The sequence below is a fragment of the Morus notabilis genome, unplaced genomic scaffold (assembly GCF_000414095.1).
Source record: "Morus notabilis unplaced genomic scaffold, ASM41409v2 Scaffold841, whole genome shotgun sequence".
NCBI classification, from domain to species: Eukaryota; Viridiplantae; Streptophyta; class Magnoliopsida; order Rosales; family Moraceae; genus Morus; species Morus notabilis.
In genome coordinates, this window is record NW_010358201.1 from 378,219 (window position 1) to 405,338 (window position 27,120).

Genomic DNA, 27,120 nt, shown 5'->3' on the forward strand with positions numbered 1-27,120 from the left:
TAATATTTTTTTATTATAATTAAAAATTTTTAAAAAATATAATATTTTAACTTAAATTAAAAAATTAAAATTCTGCTGGTCTAGGAGTGGCTCCCTGCTTCGGGAGTCGCCTCCCCAAAATACGACGGCCTGATCAAGAGAGCCAGAAGCTGGGGCCGCCCGCCGGAGCTTCTTTCTATTTCGGGGGGGCTTGGCTTGAACCACTCCCATTGAGGCTGAGTAAAGAACTGAAGCTAGCAGCTCCCCCCGAGTTCACCGGCGAGGCCCGGGGCCAAAGAATCAATGGAATTGACTTCGTCGTTGCGAGGAAAAGCAAATAATAAATCCAAATGTCATCAAGTAGAAATTCCTCCACATCGATCCAATTATTGGTGTTTAACTCTTCGATAAAATAATTCTTTAGAAAAATCATATAATAATGGCAAAAGAAAAGTCATATCAAGCCTAGTAGATCCTGATGATAACGACAATACGGCTACATATAACAATGCAAAACAAAAGTCATATCATGCCTAGCCTAGTAGGTCCTGCTGATAACAACAATACTGGCAAAAGAAAAGTCATATCTAACAATGATTAACCACACTGGCGAAAGAAAAGTCATATTATGCCTAGTTGGTCCTGATGATAACGACAATACAAGTACCCTTTGTTCTTTTGCTTGGGACGCGTCAGTGGAAAATAATAATGGCAAAAGTGCTTAATAAACTTTGACTTTGACTTGTAATTAATCGTCTTCCTAATAGTGCTATTAAAAATAGAATTATTTTACTATTTTTAGGTATTTAAAGTTGTTAATTTTTAAAATTTTTAATTTATTTTAATTTATTTTCTTTTATTTTGAATTGTAATGAATATTTTTCATTTTAGACTTATTTTATTTTATTTTGTTTTAGTCTATTTAATTTAATTTAATTTCTATTTTAAAATAATTAATTTTCTCAATTATGTAATAAATTTAGTTATAAGTTGGCTTAATTCATTAAAATAATGGTCTATGCAATGTCTTCAGGTTCTGGTCGGCTCAATTCACATGGGGCCGAATATTTGCGTCTCTTTTGGCCTCATTTCCTTTATAAATTTGAGTTTTTAATTTGATCTCAGATATAATATTTTTTAAAATTTTTTTACTATAATAAAAAAATTATATGTGATATTTTTAAGAACTTTTTATTGTAAAAATTTAAAATTAAAAACTCAAATCGATAAAATGAACAAAACATTTATCATTCACGAAATTTCTGTCTTCTTTTATAAAAAAGAAATTTAAGCGCACTAAGAATTGGGGATTAGCTCCTTTAAAATAATAATTAAAAAGGATGGAAGTTATCTAATAGACGATCTCGTGATCTATCTCCTAAAAAGAATTTCATGGTGTAGTAATTAATCATAACGATATTAGTTTTATGGGCATATTTCAATTATTAACAAATTTAAACTCGGTTAATTTTATCTATTCGAGTTTTACTACAGTAAAAAATTTTAAAAAATAATTATATTTAATTTTTTTACTACAATAAATTTTTTTTACATAAAGTCACATCTAATTCGAATTAAAAATTTGAATCAACGAACTAAATGGACGAGTTTAATTTAATTGACACGTATAGTTTATTAACAGATTTAAAGATTAATCATAACATTATTACCAAATGCACTAAATAAATTTTTTGTAACAAAATAAGGCTTACAAATTTACAATATGAAGTAATGAATGCTTATTTATTAAAAAAGGTATTATTGTTCGTTGAGACACTAAATTATATCCGAAGTATTAATATTGTGCATGACCAAATATATTTTTCTTTTTTTTTCAAATATCTTTTCTAAATATTTTTTAAATTTCTCCGCTAATTTCTTTATATGACCTGTGATTGCAGAATAAAGTTTGCTCTTTGAGAAATTTTCCCTTTCAAAAACAAATAAGTTTTTAGTAGGTTAGATACAGAACTCACTTAGTATCGCATTGTTTGTATTATAAAACTTTAATCGAGTTATGTTACCTTTGTGTATTTATATTATTTATATATTAATATGCTTTTATTAATATGACAGTTTGAGTGTCGTCTGTCGATGTAATATTTTAGAAAAACTTTTATGATGGGGCACGTTTCTTTTTGTTTTTTTTTTTTCTCTGTTGGTAGAACAAGATTTTTAGCCGTTTTAATTAAACTTCAACAATCTAATTTATAAATAACAATTCTTTTTTGGTCTCACGATGTGCATTTTTTTAATATAAACACTCATAAATTAGATCACAATTTAATCAAACAACTAACACTCAAATTATGTATAGAATTATATAATTTCTTATATTAATATGAATATAGCCCCCACTAAATATAAAACTTTAATCCTACAATTTTATGCTTATTATTTTTAAGTGCTTGTTACACTAACACTTTCTGTATTTTATCAATATTACAATTACATGCTCTTGACTAAAACTAATCACGTTAATACTTTTAGGTCTCGTTTATTTCACCGATTCAAGTTTTCAGTTTTAGATTTCTACAGTAAAAAACTCTCAGAAAATATCACATCTAACTTTTTTTACTACAGTGAAAAGTTCTCACAAAATGTCACATATCAGCTCGAATTGAAAACTCAAATCCACGAAGTGAATGAAACCTTAGAGTCAGTTTAATTCGTTGATTCGAGTTGAGATTTGACTTTATATAAGAGTTTTTTACTATAGTAAAAAAATTATATATAACTATTTTTAAAGTTTTTTTACTATAATAAAACTTAAATTCTAAACTCAAATCGATAAAATAAAATAAAAAATTACGCAGACACTATCTCCGTTACTTGTTACTTGATCGTGAACTGACCATCCAAGGTAGCTATTAATTTATTTTAAAATGTCAAAAATGCCCTGGCAGTATCAGAAAACGTTTTCTAAGCTAATATAATGCTCAAAATATCGGTCTTATCATTATGTAACATGGAAAAGCACGTTTAATTGTTTTTTACACACTTATGAAACTAACTTTAAAGAAGTTATTATCCCATTTCTTGTGTTTATTTCGGTTTGGAATTTTTTTTTTTTTCAAAACAAAAGCATTTCAACAAACGCCTAAACATGAATTAAAAAAAAAAAAAAAAAAAAAAGAGCACACACAACTAAACTGCTATAAACTTTAGAGACACTACACAAATATCAACTAGCACAAAAACAAAAAAACAAAAAAACAAAAAAAAAAAACTCTTTAAGCCTCATTAATTTTACGGATTTAAATTTTCACTTTTATATTCTTATACTTAAATATTTTTAAAAAACATAACATCTAACTTTTTTATTATATTTAAAAAAATATTAAAATTATCACATATTAATAAAAATTAAAAACTAAAAATTTCAAACCCTAAAAACTTCAAACTATTACATTATGGTTACTTTCAACTACAGAAAAGACAAATCAAAAAAAAAAAAAAAACTGCTTGCAGAAACCCATTTTCTTCCACCGATTCTTCTTCTCCCTCTGCAACATAGATGAAGGTGTTCTTCAATCTCATCTTAAGCTTAGAATTATTCGCTCAAATCTATTAAAAAGAACAACAAAAAACAAAAACCAGCCTTAGTCGTGGAGCTCCTGCAATTTTTTCCATCTTCTTCCCTTAAATTTCCCTTCCGCCGGTCTAAATCCTCCCCAAAGCCAAGCCCCAATTTTCTAGGTAAGATGAAGGTGCCCTTACAAATTATGATATGCAACGTATGAGAAATGAATGAGAACTCATCATTTTACTATGGAGATTGAGGAACGGCGTCGCAGGGGCTGGGTTGCCGTCAGCGTGGCTGGCGTCGGCGATGGTTGGGTCACACGGGCGGGAGGGGTTGTGAGAGGGGGCCTGGTAATGGAGCAGTGTGATCTACGTTTTTTTTTTTTCTCAGATAATAAAAGATTGAATGGACGGTTGGGATTTGACTTTTATTGATCAATTGCTAATATTAAAAACAAATTTAACAGAGTTTAGGTTAGAAAATACTTCTGTAATTAGTTTCAGGTCCCGTTCACTTCGTTGATTCGAGTTTAAAATTTAAGTTTTTTTACTGTAAAAAGTTCTCATAAACAATCACATCAAACTTTTTTGCTACAGTAAAAAGCTCTCACATAAAATCACATCTCAACTCGAATTCTAAACTCGAATCAGCGAAGTGAACGGGGCTTAAATGAATGTGACTGTACTATTTTTAGACTAGTTAGTTAATTAGACTAGTTAGTTTGTTAAGCTTACTTAGCAAGTTTGTTAGTTTGTTTAGCTTACTCAGCAAGCTTATTATTTTACTTTGTATATAAAGGCTAAGGTTGTGTAATATTATTGGTTGAGTAAAATGAAATATTCATTTTCCCTTTCCCATATTATATAATATTAGAGCAAAATTTTTTTTCCGCTACCTAAATCCTCTTGATTCTTCATTCAATCGTTCTTGATTTTTCTTCATACAAGAGATCTTTGTTTCTTTCTTCATTTTCTCTTGATTCCTTGTTCAAACAAGCGTTTCCATGGAGTCCTCGACATTTCCCTCTTCTGGTTCTACTACTTCGCAACTTGGCAGAGCCGCCATTGAAGATCCTCTGAATCTGTTCTTCCTTCATCATTCTGACAGCCCAGGGCTTGTACTTGTTTCACAGCAGCTTACTGGCGACAACTATACATCTTGCAGTCGCGCGATGATGATTGCTTTATCCGTGAAGAATAAACTCGGTTTCATCGATGGTTCCATTCTACGCCCAGACGGTACGGATGTGAATTTTCTAAACTCTTGGATTCGGAATAACAACATAGTTATTTCTTGGATTCTTAATTCTGTTTCCAAAGAAATTTCTGTTAGTGTGTTATTCTCTGATTCAGCCTTTAAAATCTGGATCGATCTTGAAGATCGATTTCAACAAAGTAATGGCCCTAGAATTTTTCAATTGCACCAAGAATTAGTGAATCATGTTCAAAATCAACAATCTGTTGGCGTATATTTCACGAGATTGAAGGCGTTATGGGAAGAATTGAACAATTTCTGACCTTTGTGTTCTTATGGAAAATGTTCTTGTGGAGGTGTCAAGGCATTAAATCAGTTTTTTCAAGCAGAGTATGTTATGTCCTTCCTTATGGGATTAAATGACAGCTTTGCTCAGATTAGGGGACAATTGCTCCTTCTTGATCCGTTGCCTCCTATCAACAAAGTCTTTGCTCTTCTTTCTCAAGAAGAACGCCAACGCAGTGTAGTTTCTCACAACAGCTTAGGAATGGTTTCTACTTCCAGCTTGGCCTTTGTTGTCAAACAGGATGGATCCAAACGGGCTAATTCTACTAGTTCTGATTTCCAAAATTTTGGAAATAATAGGGGACAGAGGAAAGAGAGACCTTTCTGTACTCATTGTAATTTTCATGGACACACTATTGAAAAGTGTTACAAAATTCATGGGTATCCACCGGGTTATAAGCCTAGGCCGAAGTTTCAAAATGCTGTTGTCAACCACACATCCAGTCAACTTGATTCTCAAATCGGCTCGCATTCTCAAAACAGTTTAAATCCGGAAGATGGAGCTATAGGAGGCTTTCTCAAGACATTGAACAATAATCAATACCAACAGTTGATGACAGCATTGTCTAGCCATCTAGCTACTTCTATGAAGGATTCTGTGAAGGATGTTACTCCAACAAACGCCTCTTCTTCTTCATTCTTGACAGGTATTTGTTCTTCTGTCTCAAAGAAAACTGCTTTTTCATTTCCAGATCAGTGGATAGTCGATTCTGGTGCGTCTAAGCACATTTGTTCAAACGCCAACTTATTTCTATTCTTGAGGTCTCTAAAGGATTTTACTGTGACCTTGCCCAATAATACTCAAATTGCTGTCAGTTTGTCTGGAGATGTACATATTAATTCTCACTTGATTCTCAAGAATATCTTGTTTGTTCCTCAGTTTCATTTCAACTTACTCTCTATCAGTGCACTTATAATTGATTCCCACCTTGTAGTAAGCTTCTTTCATGACCACTTTATCATTCAGGACTCCAACAATCAGAAGATGATTGGCAAGGGTGATAAAGTTGAAGAGCTATATGTGTTGCATAGAGAGCCTTCACCTCAAGACTTTCTTCCCGAGTCTTTGAGTCATAAGAATTTTGTAATTTCGAATTCCATAGTTCAAGTTAATAAGGTCTCAGCCCATACTTGGCATAGTAGGCTTGGCCATTTGTCTTTCAAATGATTGAGCACTTTGGCTCCTCAATTACAATGTGAGGTTTTCAGGTGTAATAATGATGAACCTTGTTATGTTTGTCCTCTAGCCAAACAAAAGCGGTTATCCTTTGTTTCTCATAATAACATGTCTCCGTTGCCTTTTGACTTGATTCACTGTGATATATGGGGTCCATATCATGTTAGTGCACTTGGTTATTGGTATTTTTTGACAATTGTTGATGATTGCACTAGGTTTACTTGGATTTTTCTACTTAAGCACAAGTCCGATGTGATTACAGCTATACCAAGGTTTTTCACCTTTGTTGAGACTCAATTTCGTGTCAAGATCAAAGGTTTTCAGTCGGATAATGCCAAGGAATTGGCTTTCACAGAACTATTTCATGCAAAAGGAGTTTTACATCAATTCTCTTATGTAGAGACTCCACAACAAAATTCAGTTGTGGAACGCAAGCATCAACATTTGCTCAATGTGGTTCGGGCTTTATTCTTTCAATCCAGTGTTCCAATTACTTTTTGGGCCAAGTGTGTGATGACTGCAGCCTTTATTGTCAACATGACTCATTCTCCTTTGCTTTATGGTAAGTCACCATATGAGCTATTGTTTAACAAATCCGTAGATTACTCTTTACTACGTGTTTTTGGATGTCTTGCTTTTGCTTCTACTTTGTTTGCTCACCGTACAAAGTTTGATTCACGTGCTAGGCTATGTGTTTTTCTTGGTTATCCAAATGATGTAAATGGGTATAGACTTTTTGACCTAAACAGTAAAGCTTGGCTATGTGTTTTCCTTGGTTATCCAAATGGTGTAAAGGGATATAGACTTTTTGATCTAAACAGTAAAAGCTTGGCTATGTGTTTTCCTTGGTTATTCAAATGGTGTAAAGGGGTATAGACTTTTTGACTTAAACAGTAAAAGCTTTTTTATTTCCAGGGATGTTGTCTTTCACGAACATGTGTTCCTTTTTTCATCTCTCCCTGCTGATCAACATTTTATTACCATTTTCCTGATATTGTTCTTCCATCCCCAGCCCCTGATCATTTTCCATCTCCTACCTCACATAATCCGGTTTCTTCCCCTGGCCATCCTGCCATTCTAAGCTAATATAATGCTCAAAATATCGGTCTTATCATTATGTAACATGGAAAAGCACGTTTAATTGTTTTTTACACACTTATGAAACTAACTTTAAAGAAGACTTTATTTATCCCATTTCTTGTGTTTATTTCGGTTTGGATTTTTTTTTTTCAAAACATAAGCATTTCAACAACGCCTAACATGAATAAAAAATAAAAAAAAAAGAGCACACACAACTGAACTGCTATAAACTTTAGAGACACTACACAAATATCAACTAGCACAGGAGAAAAATAGGAAAAAAAAAAAAAAAAAAAAACTGTTTAAGTTACGGATTCAAATTTTCACTTCTAAATTCTTATACTTAAAATTTTTAAAAAATATCACATCTAATTTTTTTATTATATTTAAAAACATATTAAAATTATCACATATTAATAGAAATTAAAAACTAAAAATTTCAAACCCGAAAAACTTCAAACTACTTTCAACTACAGAAAAGACAAATCAACCCAAAAAAAAAAAAAAAAACAGCTTGCAGAAACCCATTTTCTTCTACGAAACAAGTCTGTGAATTTTTTAGTTGTAATTCCACCGATTCTTCTTCTCCCTCTGCAACATATATGAAGGTGTTCTTCAATCTCATCTTAAGCTTAGAATTATTCGCTCGAATCTATTAAAAAGAACAACAAAAAACAAAAACCAGCCTTAGTCGTGGAGCTCCTGCAATTTTTTCCATCTTCTTCCCTTAAATTTCCCTTCCGCCGGTCTAAATCCTCCCCAAAGCCAAGCCCCAATTTTCTAGGTAAGATGAAGGTGCCCTTACAATTTCTGATATGCAACGTATGAGAAATGAATGAGAACTCATCATTTTACTATGGAGGTTGAGGAACGGCGTCGCAGGGGCTGGGTTGCCGTCAGCGCGGCTGGCATCGGCGATGGGTGGGGCACACAGGCGCGGGGGGGTGTGGGAGGGGGAGTCTGGTAATGGAGCAGTGTGATCTACGTTTTTTTTTTTTTTTTTGGTTTTCCTCAGATAATAAAAGATTGAATGGACGGTTGGGATTTGACTTTTATTGATCAATTGCTAATATTAAAAACAAATTTAACAGAGTTTAGGTCAGAAAATACTTCTGTGATTAGTTTCAGTTAAATGAATGTGACTGCTGTACTATTAATAAAATACAGAAAGTATCACTATAATAAGTATTTTTTTTTAATTATATATTATCTCCACTTATAAACATTTCTACTTCCGTCGCTCGACAAAAGATTGAATAGAGGTCATTATTATCGGATATCTAATTTTTCATATTTAAATAGGGCATATAGTCACATGATATGCCCATTCGTTTTTAATTAAGATTTTAATTATATTCTATTGAAAACACGTGAGTGGAAAAGAACTGGCATGGGCAGTATACTTGACGTGTTTGACTTATTTGTCTTCTTCCTAGAACGCACAAGGAAGTCTCTCAAGCAAGTTTATTTTTATCCCGTTTATTTTTCTGATTCGAGTTTAGAATTTAAATTTTATTACAGTAAAAAGTTCTCATAAACAGTCATATTTAACTTTTTTGTTACAGTAAAAAATATTCACACAACATCATATCTTAATTCAAATTAAAAACTCAAATTAATGTGACAGGAAGTGAACTGGCAGGGGCAGGGGCAATAAACTTATTTGTCTTCTTCCTAAAAGTACTAGAACGCACAAGGAAGTCTCAAGCAAGTTTATTTTAAGGTCTGCAACTTCTTCTCAAGCTTTAGTCTTGCTTTTATCAAACTTTGCTTCTCAAAGGCGTCAAGTCGCTAAGAGAGCTTTCATTCCCTTTGTTGACATGGATGGTTACGGTGTTTCTCCTTCTTCTCGTTCTTCTATTTGTGAGGAATACGACGTCTTTATCAGTTTTAGAGGTGAAGACACGCGCGATAACTTCACAAACCATCTTTATACTGCATTGACACAAAAGCATATCAAGACTTATATCGATGAGGAAAGCCTTGAGAAAGGAGACGACATCAATCTTGCACTTCCTGAAGCAATTAAGAAGTCAAAGATTGCGATAATCATTTTCTCAAAAGATTACGCTTCTTCAACCTGGTGTTTACGTGAGCTTGAACATATACTTGAATGTCACCGAGACAATAAACAGATGGTCATACCTATTTTTTATGGAGTAAATCCATCTGATATACGGAAACAAAAAGGAAGTTATGCAAAGTCATTCATAAAGCATACAAAACGTTTCAAGAACAAAAAGGACAAAATGGAAATGGTTAAGAAATGGAGAGATGCTTTAAAATACTCAGCTGATCTATCTGGATGGAACTCACGAGTCACAAGGTATTTGTTTTTTCACTCATGTTTCTACAGAAAGTATTTACATAAACGTAATGAAGGAATACATGCACACAAACTTTTTTCTAGAAGCGTATGAATCTCTTTGTTGAATTGTTGCAGAACAATATCCGAGTAACATCTATCATTTTGCTAGCAATTGAAACTATTCTTCAGTATACATTTTTTTTTTTTGCTATAATTAAACATGTTAAAATACTTCACCTCTTAAGATTAATATGACTGTTATTTAGTTTGACACATTTTTTTAATTGCCAGTTATTTGTTTAAAATTAAATTGCAAGCGTAAACGTAATTAAAATTTATAGAGAGCTAACCTAATAAAACAGACACCCATTGACCGAAATATTTTACTTGAACACTTTGAGTTGTTAGAAAAATTAGAAAGACATCGCTTCCGTTCATTATAAAGTCTGTGGGAAAAGTGTCTTTTTTATCATTAAATATTTTTTAATTAACGAATTAAAGTAACCCTCTACAGGTCAGATTACATATCAATATTGTATAGTGTTTTTTATTTTTTTCAGCAGTGTATGGGTTTTTTATGAATATTTTTGAGTTATTTGCATGAATGGACTTGGACTTTAAATTCTTTAGTAAGTGACACTTTGATATTTAATATTTTTTTTTTAGCAAAACGACCCCACAGTTCGGTCTTTTTTTGTCAAATTTTGTCAAACTTTTAACATAATTAATCATGTGTAAGTCATGTGATCTTATTAAAGATGATGTTTTGGTAAAATACTAAGACAAGCTCTCTTTCTCTCTCATCTCTCGCGCTCTCTAAGTTATTTTATTAAAATATCATTTTTAATAAGATCACACGCTTCAAATTTTATCAAAATAGCTTCTTTAAAAAGATCACATGTCTTGCATATGATTAATTCTGTTAACAATTTGACAGAAAATATCAAACTGTCACATTTTAAAGAGATTGAGGGTCATTTTGAAAAAAAAATAAGGATCAAACTGTCATTTATTAAAGAGTTTAGGGACCATTTGTGAAAATAATTCATATATGTATATATATATATATATATATTGAATGATGAGAGATAATGAATTTTTATATGAATATATATGTATATATACATTTTGAATGATGAGAGCGGATAACTGATATCAGATGATTATTATCATAATCAACACAAATGAGTTTCAAGTGTTCATTTCATGCTTACGACCACAACTTGCACTCTAATGGTTAAAAGGAAAAAAAAAAAAAAAAAGGACATTCTCCCAAGAATATCATAAGGTAAGGTTATCAAAGTCTTCTTTATTCTCTCAATAATTTTAAGAACAATGAAATAAAAGAGACTCTATTTAGAATAACTCAATTCGCAAATCACTTCTTCTCAAATGAAATAATATTAGACAATATTTTATAGGACTAGAAACCCATATTTCGTATTCATGACTCGACATTAAAATTAAAAAGCCTTTCAGATTCCAAAACCAAAAAATTAAATTCAAACTCTTAGAATTGATTTGTTGACTTTGGTGTTGCAGAAAGCTTAGTGTCATTTTGCTAGCGATTGAACGAATTCTTCTATGACGGCTAGTTTTAGGGGCGTGGATTAGCCATCTCCCTGTTACTAAAAAAAAAATGTTGTTTATCTTGCATGCTTTTGTAAGTACAAAAATTTTATGCAAACAGGCCGTGGGAATTATCATTTTTCACGATGAGAAGGGATTGTTATTTTAGCTGCTAGATTATTTTTCAACATTTTGATTTATAAGTGTCCACGTGAAATATTTATAGCATGCAACACAAAATGCTCCCAATTACAATTTAGACTATTAAAATATTAATTCAATAGCTAAAATAATAGTTTCTAACGGTAGAAAAAAAGAACAGCTCACGCTGTAAAAATTCTAAAATTTATTTGAAATTTTTATTATTAACTCTAATTGTTTCTCAGTATGAAAATAGATTGAGAAAGTATGCTAATTCAATTTATAGATTGAGTTCAACTTATGCATGTGTAACATTTACATTTTCATGTATAAAGATGCAAATTTGAATAAATACAACTAATTTATAAAATTGGCCGACTCGTTTTGGTTGTCATAGAAAGTGGACAGGGTTGATGAAAAAACATGTTTATATAAGACTTTTAAAGTGTGGAAAACTAGGGTATTTATTAAAAATTTTCCTCCTCATAACCATTCCATCTCATATTCGGATTCTCTACCATGAGGTATAGAGCCCAAATTCCCCCACTTCAAGTTAAAAAAAAAAAAAAAAAGAAAAATAGCAAAACTTCTTATAAAAAATAGAATTTATAATTCATGAAAATATAAGGCTGTTTAAATGCCAATTTGGAATAAATAAGTAAACAATACTCAGAATCTAACTTGGATAAATCAAAAGGTTTAAATGTATATTATAAAAAATTATTTTTAATGCATAAAAATATAAAAAATATAAAATAAAACTAATTTTCCAAAACTCAATGCATGGGAATAAATTGTTTATATTTGTAGGTATGAAGTTCACTGCATAATGCTTGAAAAACATAAATAAAATAAAATCATTTAATGATTGTTTGGTCACGCTAAAATATGCAGAAGCAGATGTGAATATATCATTGAGACGACTAAAAGGGAAATATAATCATACAAAAAATTTAACTAGTTACTACTAATTTGTACTACATGCATCAATTTACTCAATCTAGTAGTTATTACTAAGGATCTTGTGAATGAATTGTTCTGGTACTTGTTCAATATTATTACGTATATAGAGATACCAAAATAAAAGGTAAGTAATTTATAATCTAAGTTAGACCGATGTAATTAAGATTTGATACTATTGTTTTAAGAATTAGAACTTGGATAACTCTATTACATATATATTTTATATATATTTTAAAAGCTATTTCCTATAGTAACTGTTAACTTTCTTTCTTAAATACAGGCCTGACACTAAGTTAATTGAAGAAGTTGTTAAAGACGTTTTGAAAAAATTGCAAAGTACTGTCTTGTCAAGTGCTGATGGTTTGAAGGGCATGATTGGAAAGGAAAAACGCTGTGAACAACTTGAATCGCTATAAAGAATTGGGTCAGCAAATACTCGCATAATAAGCTTGTTTGGAATGGGTGGCATAGGCAAAACAACCCTTGCCAATGCAGTATATGGTCGAATCTTTTCTCACTTTGAAAGTTGTTGCTTTCTCAAAAATGTTAAGGAAGAATCCGAGAGAGTATATGATGGAGTTTGTTAGTGCATTTTTGTATTGGCTTATTTTTGGTAAATTGGTTGCAAATTGGTTATAAATTTGGCTGGCACTATAAATTGGTGAGCCCTTTAAGGAAAGTCTGGTTGTCATGTTTAAGGGCTGAAAATCAAAGGATTTAATTGTTAAAAATCAAGAGTGGACTTTGGGGGAATTAATGGCTGACGATCTTCAAACTTAATGGTGTTTTGAATCAAGGTGTAATGGCAGAAAGGGGGGGCTGAACGTGTTGTGCTTAGAGAGTGCTGAAATCAGAAAAATTGCTTTTGTTCATCTCAGAATGATATTGTAATGTTAAGAGTCGCTTGATGTGTTGCGACGAATTGCTAGAACACTTTTGAGTTAGTTCTTTGGGAGAAGATTTCTTGCGTTTCGGGAGGAAACCGTCAAGTCGAGTGGTGCTCGCTGATCAAGTTTTTTAAGGAAATTCTAGGCAACGGCGAAATCGTCAAGGAGGGAGTCATTGAGTGTGTAAGACCATTCGGTTCTTTGTAATCTTTTGAACTTAGTGGATTGATCACTGTCTGGGAGTGGCCCCGTTGAGTAAGTGTGCGCACCGAACTGCGATATCATTTTCTGGTGTCTTTTACGTTTTCGCATTATTTTCCTGCATTGTTGTTTTGCTGGTTTAATTTCAGATTTTCTATTAAAAACAATATTACAGTAAAGTGTTGTAACACTCTTTGTGACACCAGCGACAAAAATAGACCTTTCACAATTGATTTGGAAATGCCATCTTCAATAGAAATGGCCAAAAGGAGGCTCAGGCGTACAAGGGTTCTTATTGTTTTGGATGATGTAAGTAAACCAAAGCAGTTAAAGCATTTAGTCAGTGACGGTGACCTTTTTGCGTCTAGTAGTAGGATTCTCCTAAAGATAAGAGATCAAAAGGTCCTTAGGACGATTAAAGATAGCTATAAGGTCAAAACATTTGAGTACGAGGTTGAGCAATTGAATTATAGTGAAGCTCTTGATCTTTTTAATTTTACAGCTTTTGATGAAGTAAAGCCTCCCACATCAGAATACGCCGAACTATCCAAGCGGGTAGTGTATTATGCTGGATGCATTCCGCTAGCTATTAAAGTTGTGGGAAATGACCTTGAAGAGATGAGGGACTGGAGAAGGATGAGAAAAGTATCTTTCTTGATATTGCATGTTTCTTCAAAGGGGAGCGTAGAGATTTTGTAGAAAATATTCTGAATGCGTGCAATTTTTCTACTAGTACACGGATAGATAATCTCATTGATAAGTCTCTCATAACTATCGATCCTCAAGGTAACGAGCTTCGAATGCATGACTTGGTGCAAGATATAGGTCGGGACATTGTTTGCCAAGAATCTGAAAAACCAGGACCACGCAGCAGATTATGAATCACTGAAGATATTATTGAAGTCCTGAAGAAAAATGCAGTAAGTATCGATATTTTCAAATATAGATCATTTTAGAATTGTGTCAACTTTCTATTGACAAAAAATGCAACAAAAAAAATGATGTTTGATAGTTAATTTCAATGTATGTTTCATTGATATGTAACACCTTGTTAGTATTTATTTTATGATGATCATTAAGTTCTTTCTATCTATACTTGTGTTAATTTATTCCATGTAATCTGTATGTTGATATATACTATTTAATTTCTTCTTTTTCTTTTTTTGATAGGGGACTGCAAATATTCAAGGACTATTCCTAGATTATTCAGAAATTGATGGAGACATACACTTGGAGCCTACAATTTTTGAAAAGATGTGTAATTTGAGATTGCTCAAAATTGTTGGTATTTCCTTTTACAAGCAACGAAGAATGTACATTCAACATGAACATGAACGAGGAATGTACCTTCAACATGGTCTACAGTATCTTCCCGATTCGCTTCGATATCTTAAGTGGAATGAATATCCTTTGGAATCTTTACCACCAACCTTTAAGCCGAGCAATCTTGTTGAACTGAAGATGAAACATAGTCAACTTAAGCAACTTTGGGATGGAGACCAGGTATATACCTTCAATTTGTTTTATTGAACCAAATTTATAAAGTCTCTTTATTCTTGTCGTTTCTTTATGTTACAGGTCATTGAGAAGTTAAGAGGCATTGATCTAAGTTACTGTCGTAAGTTGACTCGAATTCCAGATGTTTCTGCTTCTCCAGACCTTGAGAGGATAAATCTTGCGTGTTGTGAATTTTGGCGTGAAATTCCTTATTCACAGATTCAGCAAAATCTTAACAACCTTATTGAGGTCAATTTGAGAAGCTGTGACAGCCTCCGAAAAGTTCCAGATAGAATATTGGACGCGGCATCTCTGAGAACTCTTACTCTTGACTCTCCTAACCTTCTTCCAACAGTGATTACATCTAGGAGCCTGGAGTTTTTAGATTTAAGTTCAACTGTAATAAAGGAGACTTCATCAGTTGATAACTGCAAACAACTTTCAAATCTAAGAACTGGACTTCATCAGTGGTTTGAATAACCCGAACTCGTTGAAACGTCTTTACTTAGAAATTGCATATTGAGGGGATGACAATAAAAGAACTGGACTTCCAATCGATCGAGGATCTTAAACTTGAGGAGCTTAGCATATTCGATTGCAGAAGTCTTGAAAGTTTACCACCTCGCATTTTTGAGTTGAGGTTTCTTCATTCTCTCGATCTCACTGGGTGCACAAAGTTGAAGAACCTTCCAGATATCTCCAAACCAATGGAAAGCTTAACGCTTCTTTGCATAGACAATACGTCGATTGAAAAGCTCCCCTCGTCATTTGGAAATCTAATTGGGCTTCGCACACTAAGAGCGGATTTTTGTAAATATCTTGAGTTTGACCCAGAAATCATCTTTAACATGCCTAAGCTTGCGGATCTCAGCCTTTTTAACTGTCCACAACTTAGAAGTTTTACTTTCCACGGGGTAGATTTGGAAATCATTAATGTTGGGCGCTCTAATATAGAGAGAATCCCTGAAAGCATTAAAGACGCTTCTAAGCTGAGAAGGCTTCTCTTAAATGATTGCCGTGATCTTCGTTCTATCCAGGCTCTTCCGTTGAGTCTAGAATATCAGGAAGAGCACTCACACAAGAGCTTGAGAATAATTATCCTATTACAAAAAATGCTTTAATATTCTATGATTGCTTGAAATTGGGTCAAGAGGCACTAGACAACATTATAACTGAATTCCAGCGTAGAGTTTTGTGCATGGCTACCCGATTTGCATCCCTAGAACATCAGGTATGCCTTATTTCTTTTATGGTTAGAAACAGAAAAGCTACTAATTATTTATGCAAGTGAAATAAATGACTCTTCTCTTTTTCTATGTTACAGGAAGAAAATCCTAAAGTTCGTACGTGTTGTCCTGGATATGAAATTCCAGAGTGGTTCAATCATCAATCAGAGGGACGTCGGATTGAGATCATGCTTCCCCATAACAACTTCTTGGGTTTTGTGCTGTGTGCTATTGGGGACACTTACAAAGATGCTGAGAAGTTGAATTTAGTCTGTGAGTTAAATCTTAAAACTAACCAGGGGGAGAACTACAATAAAATCTGGTGGGTTGGCAGACATTTCGACGTTCTCTTTGAATTGCCAACTGGATCAGTCTCAGATAATTTGTACATGTGGTTTGTACCTCAACACTATAGTGAATATAATTACACCGATGGAGTAAGTGTATCATTTGCATTTTCATTTTTACAGAAGGCAAGAAACAAGTCAACTGCAACCCTTGACAAGCCTAAATCATCAGGCTCGACTGAGACGGATGAATTTACAACCCTCGATGAGCCTGAATCATCAAGCCCGACCGAGACAGATCAATTTACAACCCTTGATAAGCCTGAATCATCAAGTCCGGCCGAGATAGATGAATTTATTGCTAAGCCACCTATCAGGTTGGTCTATTCTAGGAAAAAGGGCTGTTAGTTTTAAAGATGAAAAACAAGAGGAAGATATACGGGAATGCAAACTGGGAATTCTTTTTCATTCATAATGCATCAAGTTTACATTATATAAAAAAAGAAAAACTGAACAGTGACCGAGAATCAAGCCATAAACTGCAACACGTCTAGAACAACTAACTACTTCCTAAAGACTAGGACCAACTCAAAACAAATAAATTGGAAGCATACGTGACACGTGAACATATTGAAGGAAACATAAAGAACATGTCGACGCATTTAAGGAAGCATAAAACAATTATCTAACACGTGGACAAGTTGCAGTCCTAAAAGCAGCTAACTAACACTCCTCCATGCATTAGGAGCTGCAAACTCCAAGTCTCTGCCTAAGAAGCTCGAACTTGTTTGCTGGCAAAGGCTTTGTAAAAATGTCTGCGAGCTGATTTTCAGATCTGCAATAAATGAGGCTCACTTCTCCTTCCTTCTGCACTTCTCTTAAAAAGAAAAATTTGATCTTGAAATGCTTAGTTTTTCCATGAAAAACTGGATTGTGGGAGATTGCAATTGCTGCCTGATTGTCCACAAATACCTCTGTCTCATTCAGTTGCTTCAAGTGTAAATCACATAACAACTTCCTCAGCCACAATGCTTGATTCACTGCTGCTGTAGCAGCAACAAATTCGGCCTCTACAGTAGACTGTGCTACAATCTCTTGTTTCTTGGAACACCATGAGAAAAACCCTGATCCTAGACTGAAACAGTACCCAGATGTACTCTTCATGTCATCCACGGATCCACCCCAATCACTGTCAAAAAATCCCAACAACTTGAAGTTTTGACACTTCTTGAACTTTACACCAAAGTCAATAGTTCCTTTGATGTACCTAATAACTCTTTTTGCTACTTTAAGATGCACTTCACTAGCACAATGCATGAAACGAGAGAGAATGCTTACAACAAAAAGGATATATGGCCTGGTTGCAGTTAGGTACATTAGACATCCAATCATGCTTCTGAAATAGCCTTCTTGAACTTTGTCAGTCCCATCCTCTTTGCTCAAGCTCTCCTTTTGATTCATTGGGGTAGCCATTGCCTTGCAATCCTCCATATGAAACTTCTTGAGAATTTCCTTGGCATACTTTTTTTGACAGATGAAAACTTCATCTTCCAACTACTTAATCTCCATTCCCAGAAAGTATGTCATTAGTCCAAGGTTTGTCATTTCAAAGATCTGCATCATTTCCCTTTTGAACTCTTCAACAAGCTTGCCATTGCCACCTGTGATTAAGAGATCATCAACATAAAGAGAGACTATAAGCAGATCATCTCCTTTACGTTTCACATAAAGAGTAGCCTCTGACATGCTTTTTTCGAATCCTAGGCTTGACAGATGCTTATCTATCTTGCTATACCATGCTCTAGGTGCTTGTTTCAAGCCATATAGAGCCTTCTTGAGCAAGTAGACCTTCTCATCTTCACCTTGTTCCATGAATCCCTCGGGCTGTTCAACATAGATCTCCTCCTGCAAAATACCATTCAAGAATGCAGATTTTACATCTAGTTGAAACACTTTCCACCCATTTGGGGCTGCTAAGTAGCCTCTGACATGCTTTTTTCGAATCCTAGGCTTGACAGATGCTTATCTATCTTGCTATACCATGCTCTAGGTGCTTGTTTCAAGCCATATAGAGCCTTCTTGAGCAAGTAGACCTTCTCCTCTTCACCTTGTTCCATGAATCCCTCGGGCTGTTCAACATAGATCTCCTCCTGCAAAATACCATTCAAGAATGCAGATTTTACATCTAATTGAAACACTTTCCACCCATTTCACTCCAATAACTTTTCTATCCTTCGGTCTATCAACTAGCTCCCAAGTCTTGTTCTTTTTTATCATTGACAACTCCTCCTCCATTGCCTTCTTCCATTTCTGGTCTTTAATGGCTTCTTCATAACCCGCAGGTTCACAAATGGCCACATTGCATCTCTGATAGATATCATAGAGGGGTCTTGTTCCACGGATTGGTGGATCATCTTCCAAGTCTTCTTGCCACTGTTCTGATGCTTGCTCTTCTGTTGGTTGGAAGGGAAGACTTGATTTCTGCTTGCTCGTGGATGTCTCTTTTGTCTGTTCCCAGTTCCACTTTTCATCTTCATTGAAGAACACGTCTCTACTAACAATTATCTTCCCTGTTTGAGGTTGATACACCTTGTAGGCCTTAGAGGAAGAACTGTAACCGACAAAGATGCCTGGATCTGACTTCTTGTCAAGTTTATCACGCTTGACCTGTGGAACGTGAGAGAAACACATACAACCGAACACTCTAAGGAAATTGAGTGAAGGTTTATAGCCATACCATGCCTCAAATGGAGTTTTATCCTTTAATGCCTTGGTAGGCAATCTGTTCTGCAAGAAAACTGCAGTACTAGCCGCCTCAGCCCAAAAATTCTTTGGCAACTCCTTGTCATGAAGCATACATCTGGTCATCTCCATTATGTATCTGTTTCTCCTTTCACTAACTCCATTTTGTTGTGGCGTGTAGGGGGCAGTGAGTTGGTGTTCTATGCCCACTTCCTCGCAAAACAAGTTAAATTCTTCTGAGGTGTATTCTTTTCCATTATCTGACCTTAGAGCTTGAATTTTGCAGCCACTTTGGTTTTCCACCATTTTCTTGAACTTCCAAAACACTCCAGACACTTCTGACTTGAATTTTAAGAAAAAAAATCCAGCAAAATCTTGTAAAATCATCAATGAAAGCAATGTAATACCGACTACCTGCTAATGATAGGGTTCTTTGAGGACCGGATACATCTATGTGGACTAGCTGCAACTTATGAGTGGCTCTCCAAGTTGACTTTGGGAATGCTCTCCATTTTTGTTTACCGTATTGACAAGCATGACAATTTGGTAAGTGATCTCCAAAGGTTGGTAAGCCAACTGTGAGTTCCTTGTTCTTCATGAGCTGCATCCTTTGCAAGTGACAATGACCAAGTCTCTTGTGCCATGTCTTAGTGTTGCTGGCTTCGGTGGAAAAAGCAGCAAGTTTTTCTTTGATGGGATCAAAAGAAAAACTTTTGCCCTTCATTCTCACTTTGAGAATTTCCTGACCCATGACATCAAGAATGTGACAGAAACTATCTTCAAAGATCACTTTAAAGCCTTTTTCAATCAATTGACCTACACTCAGCAAATTTTGGTCAATTTCTGGTACGTAGAGAACATCAGAAATTCTCTTTGTGCCTGCAGTGCTGCAGAAATTCTTTTTGTGCCTGCAGTACTAGTTATGGCGATTGTCCCTTTCCCTTTGACAGAGATGTAATCACCATTGCCGATTCTGACTTTAGTAATGTCAGTTGGCTTCAAATCTCTGAAGAGTTCCTTGTCATTGGTCATGTGGTTGGTACAGCCGCTGTCAATTAACCAACTTTCAGTCGAACTACTACTTGCAACGCAAGATGCCGCAAAAAGTTGATCTTCATCCTCTTGGTCAGCAACTTGAGCATCAACTTCCTGCACCTGGTTTTTATTCTTGCATATCACGGCCTCATGTCCGATCTGATTGCATTTGGAACATTTAGCGTCAGGCCTCCTCCAACATTTGAATGGAGGGTGACCTTTCTTCCCACAGTGATGGCAATGAGGGTATTTACCTTTGAAACTTCCACTTTTGCTTTTGTTGCTACTCGAAGCAGGAGAAACCCAATTTCCCTCTTGGCCTTTCTTCTTTTTCTTCTTGTTTTTGTCAGCTACATGATGATTTGCAGGTCATGCTCCTTCAGTGTTGACATCTTGCCTCATAAGCCTCCTCTGCTCTTGTGCCTGCAGGGAATTAAGTAATTCCGCTAAGGGAATCTTTGACATATCCTTGGTATTTTCCAAGGTTGTAACTGTCGCTTCATACCTCTCAGGCACTGTGACAAGGATCTTCTCTACAATCCTTGAATCACTTAATTCAGACCCGAGCAGCCTCACTTTGTTTGCAATTCTGAGAAGTCTATCCGAATACTCTTTACTTGTTTCAGATTCCTTCATCTTTTCCAACTCGAATTCCCTTATCAAATTCAAGACCTGCATTCCTCTTATCCTTTCGTCTCCTACATATTCTTCCTTGAGATAATCCCATATAGACTTAGTTGTCTTAAGGGACATTATTCTCATGAAAATTGTTGATGATACCGCAGCAAACAAGCATGCTTTGGCCTTTGACTTCTTTGTCTTCTTCTCCTTCTGCGCTTTGATCTGTGCCATGGTGGGATTGTTTGGAAGTGCAGGGATCTCATAGTCTTCTTCCATTGCTTTCCAAAGATCCAAAGCATCCAAGTATGTCTCCATGCGTACTGCCCAAATCTGGTAGTTGTCTCCATCAAACACCGGTGGAGCAATGGATGAGAAACTAGCTTCGGCTTCCATGACTTGTCAAACTCACACAGATCCCTTAAGAAGAGAGCTCTGATACCAATTGTTAGTTTTAAAGATGAAAAACAAGAGGAAGATATACGGGAATGCAAACTGGGAATTCTTTTTAATTGATAATGCATCAAGCTTACATTATATAAAAAAAGAAAAACTGAACAACTAACATAGTGGCCGAGAATCAAGCCATAAACTGCAACACGTCTAGAACAAACTAACTACTTCCTAAAGACTAGGACCAACTCAAAACAAATAAATTGGAAGCATACATGACACGTGGACATATTGAAGGAAACATAAAGAACATGTGGACGCATTTAAGGAAGCATAAAACAATTATCTAACACGTGGACAAGTTGCAGTCCTAAAAGCAGCTAACTAACAAGGGCCGAAGGGAAAATATGCAGGAACCGGGGAAGTGGAAATATGGGAAAGGGGTGCTGAGGTGTCTGTTGATTGGAAAATTTCTGGAGCAGACCGTGGGAGAAAGGAGAATTTCCATTGTTTCTTTTCTTGTGAGTGTTTGTGTATGGAATTCCTCTCCTGTGAGAGTTGAATGTGAGATAAAAAAAAAAAAAAAAAAAGGAGCTTGACCCATTTTTAAGTAATTTATTCTGAGTTGATGTTAAATTGCTATTCTGAGTTGGTACCTAACATTTACAACCTTCGACGAGCCTCAATCATTGAGCTCGACTAAGACAAATGAACTTACTACCCTCGACGAGCCTGACTGAGATAGATGAAATTACATATTTATCATGTGATCACTGCTGTTTTTTTTTTTAGCAATGGATGAACGGTACTCACTTTTTTTTTCTAATGTGGAAGATCTCTAAATATGAGATTTACATTTTATTTTATTTTTAAAGATTTATGCTGTTAGAAAAAGAGAACAATGCATGACAAATTAGAAGTTTCAAACTTTCCATGTTCAACAAGGCGAAAAATTTACTTGTCAAAAACGAACAAGGATACCATTAAGAACGAATTTTCTCACATAAGTGGAACTTTAGCTGTTTATGTTTATTTTCTTATATTTCTGTTTCTATATCACCTACTACTGTGTAGAAGAAGCATGGTTTTTAAAGGTTTTTGAAGTTCGTAAGTTGTTAATATCTGATGCTGGTTTTGTTGTAGTTAAGAATGCTGGCCGCTTCTTTAATGTTGTAATCATACAGTTCTTATAATTATTTTAGAGAGAATGTTGAGGCCCATGTATTGCATACTTATAATCAGCCTTCTCTTCTTCTTCGCGGCTCATTGTGGACTGCTTTAAAACATTTTCACATATCATATTTGAAACATCTCCAGATAACAAAAATTGTAAATGCAAAACTCCATTTATAAAAGATCAAATTGCTAAAGCAGAGAATAATAGAAAAGTAAAACCATAAACGCATGAAGGATAGGACCAGGACGGAATTAGAAAAAAAAAAAAACGGCCAATATCCAATACTCGAAAATTTTAATCAACTGTCAAAAATATATTTAAACTAACTTTATAAGTAATTTTTTTCTGATCAAATAGAAAAAAAAAAAAAAAAAAAAAAAAAAAAAGAACGTGTGTTGAGGTCTTCAATAGAGAGGGGTGGCAATGTTGTAATTATGTCTTGAAAATTCCACCAGTTTTTAAGTGTGTTTGTTTGAAAGAATCAAGGTAACACTGTCAAAAATAAAGATGGCATCTAAAAAAGAGTTTGTATTTAGCTTTTTTTTTTTTTTTTTTTAATATCATTAACAATGAGCTTTTATAAAATTTGTTACTAAACTCAATTGATAATTTTCAACACTTTTTTTTAAACAAGTTTAGATTTTATTCTCATTTTAAATTACAATTTATTTATATATTCAAATAATGGTTCGAATTACAATTCAAATCACTACAATTCACACCAAATCTTATCATCTAAAAGGCGAGGCCTTAATAATTGTTGTTTATTGGTGGCTTAACCTTTTCAATTATTAACTATGACATTATTATTTTTTCATTTTTGATCATTTCAATTTGTCTATTCATATGTACAATTTCCTTTTTGTTTTTTAAACTATCCCAAGAGAGTAGCACAGGAACCAAAAAATTTAGGAGAAAAGAATGACATAGCATTTAACATAATTTTGGGAATTGAAGCACAGATAGATAGAACAATATTAATATTAAATTTCGGACAGAGCAGGTTTAAAATAATTTCAAATTTTTCAACAAAAAATTAATTTCAAATTTCGGGGAAAAAATTCAAGGAGAAGGTCATTTCTGCACGTAAACCATCCTAGTACTTTTATAATCTTTTCCAAAAGATAATTAAAGACAGAGGTGTTCAAAAAACCGACAAATTATGAAAACTAACCAATACAATCAAAATTGAACCAAGCTATTAATATTTTCTTTGTTATTAGTTGGTTTCTATATTTTTTTAATATTTTTTCATGACATGACTTCTAGGTATTTCAGTAGGTTCTAAAATATTAAAGCAAACTTTTTAACACTATATAATTTCTAAAATTATTTTTACAATGAAAAACGTCATATATTTAAGTGCTATTATATTTGAGTTCAATGGCAAACTTTGAAATCTTAACATTAAAAATTTTTGAAGCTCAAATCTAAACTGACCAAATCAAATCTTTAAACTAATAAAAAAAGGTTGTGGTTAAATTTGTTTGTTTTTTTGTTTTTTTTTTTTTTCCTTTGAAATCTCAAACCGTTAAGTTGTGGATGTAGTCTCATGTTGATGTAACCTCTATATTTGTGTATTGATTTTATTTGATTTCTTTTATTACGATTTTATTATTCTCGGTAATTAGAATTAGAGCATATAATTCTTAACACGAACCTCTCACAAAAAAATTTGTTATTTTTTATTTAGTCGGTAATTAAAATTAGAGTGCCTAATTCTTCTAATTTGTGTGGTTGAATCCGTCATACAATAGAAGTGGAGGGATACACATCATTCTTTTGCTTGACAATTAGAGGAACATCAATTGAAATTTTTTTGGCAATAAGGAAAGAACTGTTATTTTATTTACTTTAACTCGTCTCAGAAAGCGTCCAGATTCATTGTTTCTTTAAATTTGATGTTGAGGTACTTTTTAAGTAGATAAAATATATCGTGAAATACTTACGAAAGTCTGTTCCGCATGGGTATTAACCCAAGAGTCCCCGCAACGATGCATGTCCACCCAATTGTCTATAGCAGACATCGGCTTTTGGGTTTCCGTACTGGCCTGTCAAATAAATTACATTTATTAAAATTCTTAAATTCTAACTAAATTTCGGCAGCATAACGACTTATTTTTCATATGATCCAAAAATCAAAACCTGTAAAAAAAACAACTTTAAAAGATTTCGGCACACCATAACTGCAAGATGTGCCACCCAGAACAAGAATCACAAATATATAAATACGATAATGAAGTCAAAAAATAAGTACTAACCTTCTTATTGCGATGCTGAGAGTACGACAACCGACCATGTAAGCTTGGATACTTTTGGTTGATGCGATTAGTTTTATTTGTCTCTGATATTTTCTGTTTATGATTAACTATAGTAAGTAATAGTTACTTGAAATTATGTATAAAAAATCATCAAGTTCTAACAAATCTATAATTACTTGAAATTTGTCGCCGGAGAACCTATCGTAACAACGATCCCAATGAACTTGATTTTTCATGTTACTCGGGAGACTTTCTCTACCATAGCGTTTGTAGTGGCGGTGCAGGATGTGCCACCAAGAACAAGAATCATAAACATATACTAAATTTCAACAATATAACAAAATGATAATTCAAATATTGTCATCATAATCCCGAATTCATACAACTACTACAATTTTAAACTAAATAAATATAAAAAAACTTACAAAGTTCAAACCCACTAAACGGGGGCTGAAAATAGAAGGATTACGTCGGAAGAACCGTGCAAATAAGGACGAATGCGAAAAATCAAACACCTACTCAAACGCCTACATCAAATTAAAACATCAAACATAATTTTCAAACACCAAAATTAACATTTTATTAACATCTAGAGTAACATATAGACACAATGAGAGTTTAAAAAAATATTATGGGCTTGATCCACTTGTATAAAAAAAAGGGCTACAGTAAAAAAAAAACGCAAAAAAGAATGAATACTTTACTTTTTTATAGTTTTAAATTTGATACACAAACTAATTAATTGCTTATTCATAAAAAGTTTTGCATTAAGATTAATATTAAATGTTCTCATATGTCTCTCACATTGATATTCAATGAGAGTTTAATCTCAACAGAATTGTTACTAATTAATGAGTCATATGTTGATCTATATGATGCATATAAATAGAAAATATTGATCAATAAAGTTAAATTTAAATTAACAAATATGAAAATTTAAGCAATCACTCGAAAATATACGAAGATAATTATCTAAACTCCGGTCTAATTTGATGAAGCTTAATAATTTATGAAAGGCTACGACTACAAATTCTAGAAAAAAAAAATGCTATGCTCTTCATGCTCGAATCTAGTTCTAAATGTAATCTAGTTCAAAATATAATGCATAGGAAATGATTCTAAGTTCTAAGTATAATCTAGTTCTAATAACAAGTATAATGCTTAACAAGTTATTGTTAAGAAAAAAAAAAAAAAAAACTCACCTCTATGACCGGGGCAGCGGGACCGGGGCTGCGGGAGCAAGGCGGCGGGACCGGGGCGGCTTGAACAGGGTGGCAGTGCAGCGGCGGCGGCAGGAAAGGGAAAGAACAGAGAGAGAGAGAAGGGAAGAGAGAGAAAGAACGGAAGAGAGACAAGGGGAGAGAGGGAAGGGGAGGGCCAGCGGTGGGGGGCGGCGGCGGCGGAAGGAGAGGGGAAGAAGAGAGATCCGCTCGGAAGAGAGAGAGAGAAAGAAGGAAAGAGAGAGAGAAAGAAGGGAAGAGAAACAAGGGGAGAGAGAAGGAGAGGCCGGCGACGGGGGCGGCGGCGGCGGCGACGGGAAAAGGAGGCAGAGAAAGAGATATTGCAGGAGAGAGAGAGATTTTGCAGGAGAGAGAGAGAGATCATCGGGAGAAAATGAGGAAGAAGAAGAAGATGGGTATATTAGGTTAGAGTTATTTGTGACGATATATTCGTCGCAAATAAATTTAAAATGTCGTCGCGAATACTAAAATATTTGCGATGACAATGTCGTCGCAAATTCATATAAATGTCGTCGCAAATACTAAAATATTTGCGACGATATTTTCTCGCCGCAAATATTTTAAAGTCGTCGCAACTAATGATTTTTTCCCGCGCCTACTTTATCGTCAACTAAGATTATTTGCTACAACAGTAAAACAATGTCGTTGCAAATAAGGTAAAACTATTTGTGACGATAAATGGCGTCGCAAATAGTGACGACTTGTCGTCGCAAAAAAAAGGGATTACCCTGGCGCCAAAAATCCGCGCCATTGAATTATGCGTGCCAATATTATTTGCGACGACATTGAAGTTATTAGTGACAACATGGTTATTTTATTTAACGGTAGGTATTTGCGACGACATGTCGTCACAAATAGTGTATTATTTGCGATGACATTTGTCGTCGCAAATGGGCTTAATTGTTGTAGTGGCATTGGATTTATTATACTTTTCAGAACATGCAGTGGTTAGCTATCCACATAAAAAAATAGTATAAGTGTTCTTTTTTTAAATGTAGGGAGAATAGATGAAATTGCACATTAACATAATTTTAAAACTATGCTTCAAACATTATTAAAAACGTAAAATACTTTTAAACCCTTTCTTTCTAACATTTCTTCTTCCTACTCTAATCAAGTCCATTATGACTGGCTCTGATGGCTGGCAGTTAGCTGCTCCAACGATCGACTCTAACAACCGGTGGCTAGTAAATAGCTTATATAACAACCGAGACGAAGTCAGACTTTTAATAAGTGGGGGCATAAATATAGGCAAAATTTATAAACTTACATG

At 34.1% G+C, this 27,120-nt stretch overlaps 4 protein-coding genes across 5 annotated transcripts; all 4 read left to right on the forward strand.

Annotated features, from left to right (window-relative positions):
• Window positions 1-4,344: 4,344 nt before the first annotated feature.
• On the forward strand, window positions 4,345-6,792 carry LOC112090456. 2 transcript variants are annotated; one of them, XM_024161796.1, is made up of 2 exons: window positions 4,345-5,691; window positions 6,437-6,792. In XM_024161796.1, exons 1-2 carry the CDS (start codon window positions 5,097-5,099, stop codon window positions 6,475-6,477), a joined length of 636 nt encoding a protein of 211 aa, XP_024017564.1. In that variant the 5' UTR covers window positions 4,345-5,096; the 3' UTR covers window positions 6,478-6,792. The 2 variants fall into 2 exon arrangements, with proteins under 2 accessions (XP_024017564.1, XP_024017565.1); XM_024161797.1 differs by lacking the exon at window positions 6,437-6,792 and adding an exon at window positions 6,012-6,239.
• Window positions 4,509-5,021, forward strand: LOC112090450. The gene has a single exon (XM_024161780.1). The coding sequence runs from the start codon at window positions 4,509-4,511 to the stop codon at window positions 5,019-5,021; it is 513 nt and encodes a 170-aa protein (XP_024017548.1).
• Window positions 6,793-9,013: 2,221 nt separating the features above from the next.
• On the forward strand, window positions 9,014-9,721 carry LOC112090451 (TMV resistance protein N-like). The gene has a single exon (XM_024161781.1). It carries the CDS (start codon window positions 9,122-9,124, stop codon window positions 9,719-9,721), a length of 600 nt encoding a protein of 199 aa, XP_024017549.1. The 5' UTR covers window positions 9,014-9,121.
• Window positions 9,722-13,628: 3,907 nt separating this feature from the next.
• On the forward strand, window positions 13,629-15,347 carry LOC112090452 (disease resistance protein RRS1-like). The gene is made up of 3 exons (XM_024161782.1): window positions 13,629-14,015; window positions 14,541-14,873; window positions 14,949-15,347. The coding sequence occupies exons 1-3, from the start codon at window positions 13,629-13,631 to the stop codon at window positions 15,345-15,347; spliced, it is 1,119 nt and encodes a 372-aa protein (XP_024017550.1).
• Window positions 15,348-27,120: the final 11,773 nt, after the last annotated feature.

Excerpts from the sequence above, each read along its gene's own strand:
- LOC112090450 (XM_024161780.1), top strand. The coding sequence starts at position 4,509 with ATGGAGTCCTCGACATTTCCCTCTTCTGGTTCTACTACTTCGCAACTT.
- LOC112090456 (XM_024161796.1), top strand. The coding sequence starts at position 5,097 with ATGTCCTTCCTTATGGGATTAAATGACAGCTTTGCTCAGATTAGGGGA. Across the intron at positions 5,692-6,436 it reads TTCTTCTTCATTCTTGACAG|GTTTACTTGGATTTTTCTAC; the intron begins GTATTTGTTCTT and ends TGATTGCACTAG.
- LOC112090451 (XM_024161781.1), top strand. The coding sequence starts at position 9,122 with ATGGATGGTTACGGTGTTTCTCCTTCTTCTCGTTCTTCTATTTGTGAG.
- LOC112090452 (XM_024161782.1), top strand. The coding sequence starts at position 13,629 with ATGGCCAAAAGGAGGCTCAGGCGTACAAGGGTTCTTATTGTTTTGGAT. Across the intron at positions 14,016-14,540 it reads ACTGGAGAAGGATGAGAAAA|GGGACTGCAAATATTCAAGG; the intron begins GTATCTTTCTTG and ends TTTTTTTGATAG. Across the intron at positions 14,874-14,948 it reads AACTTTGGGATGGAGACCAG|GTCATTGAGAAGTTAAGAGG; the intron begins GTATATACCTTC and ends TTTATGTTACAG.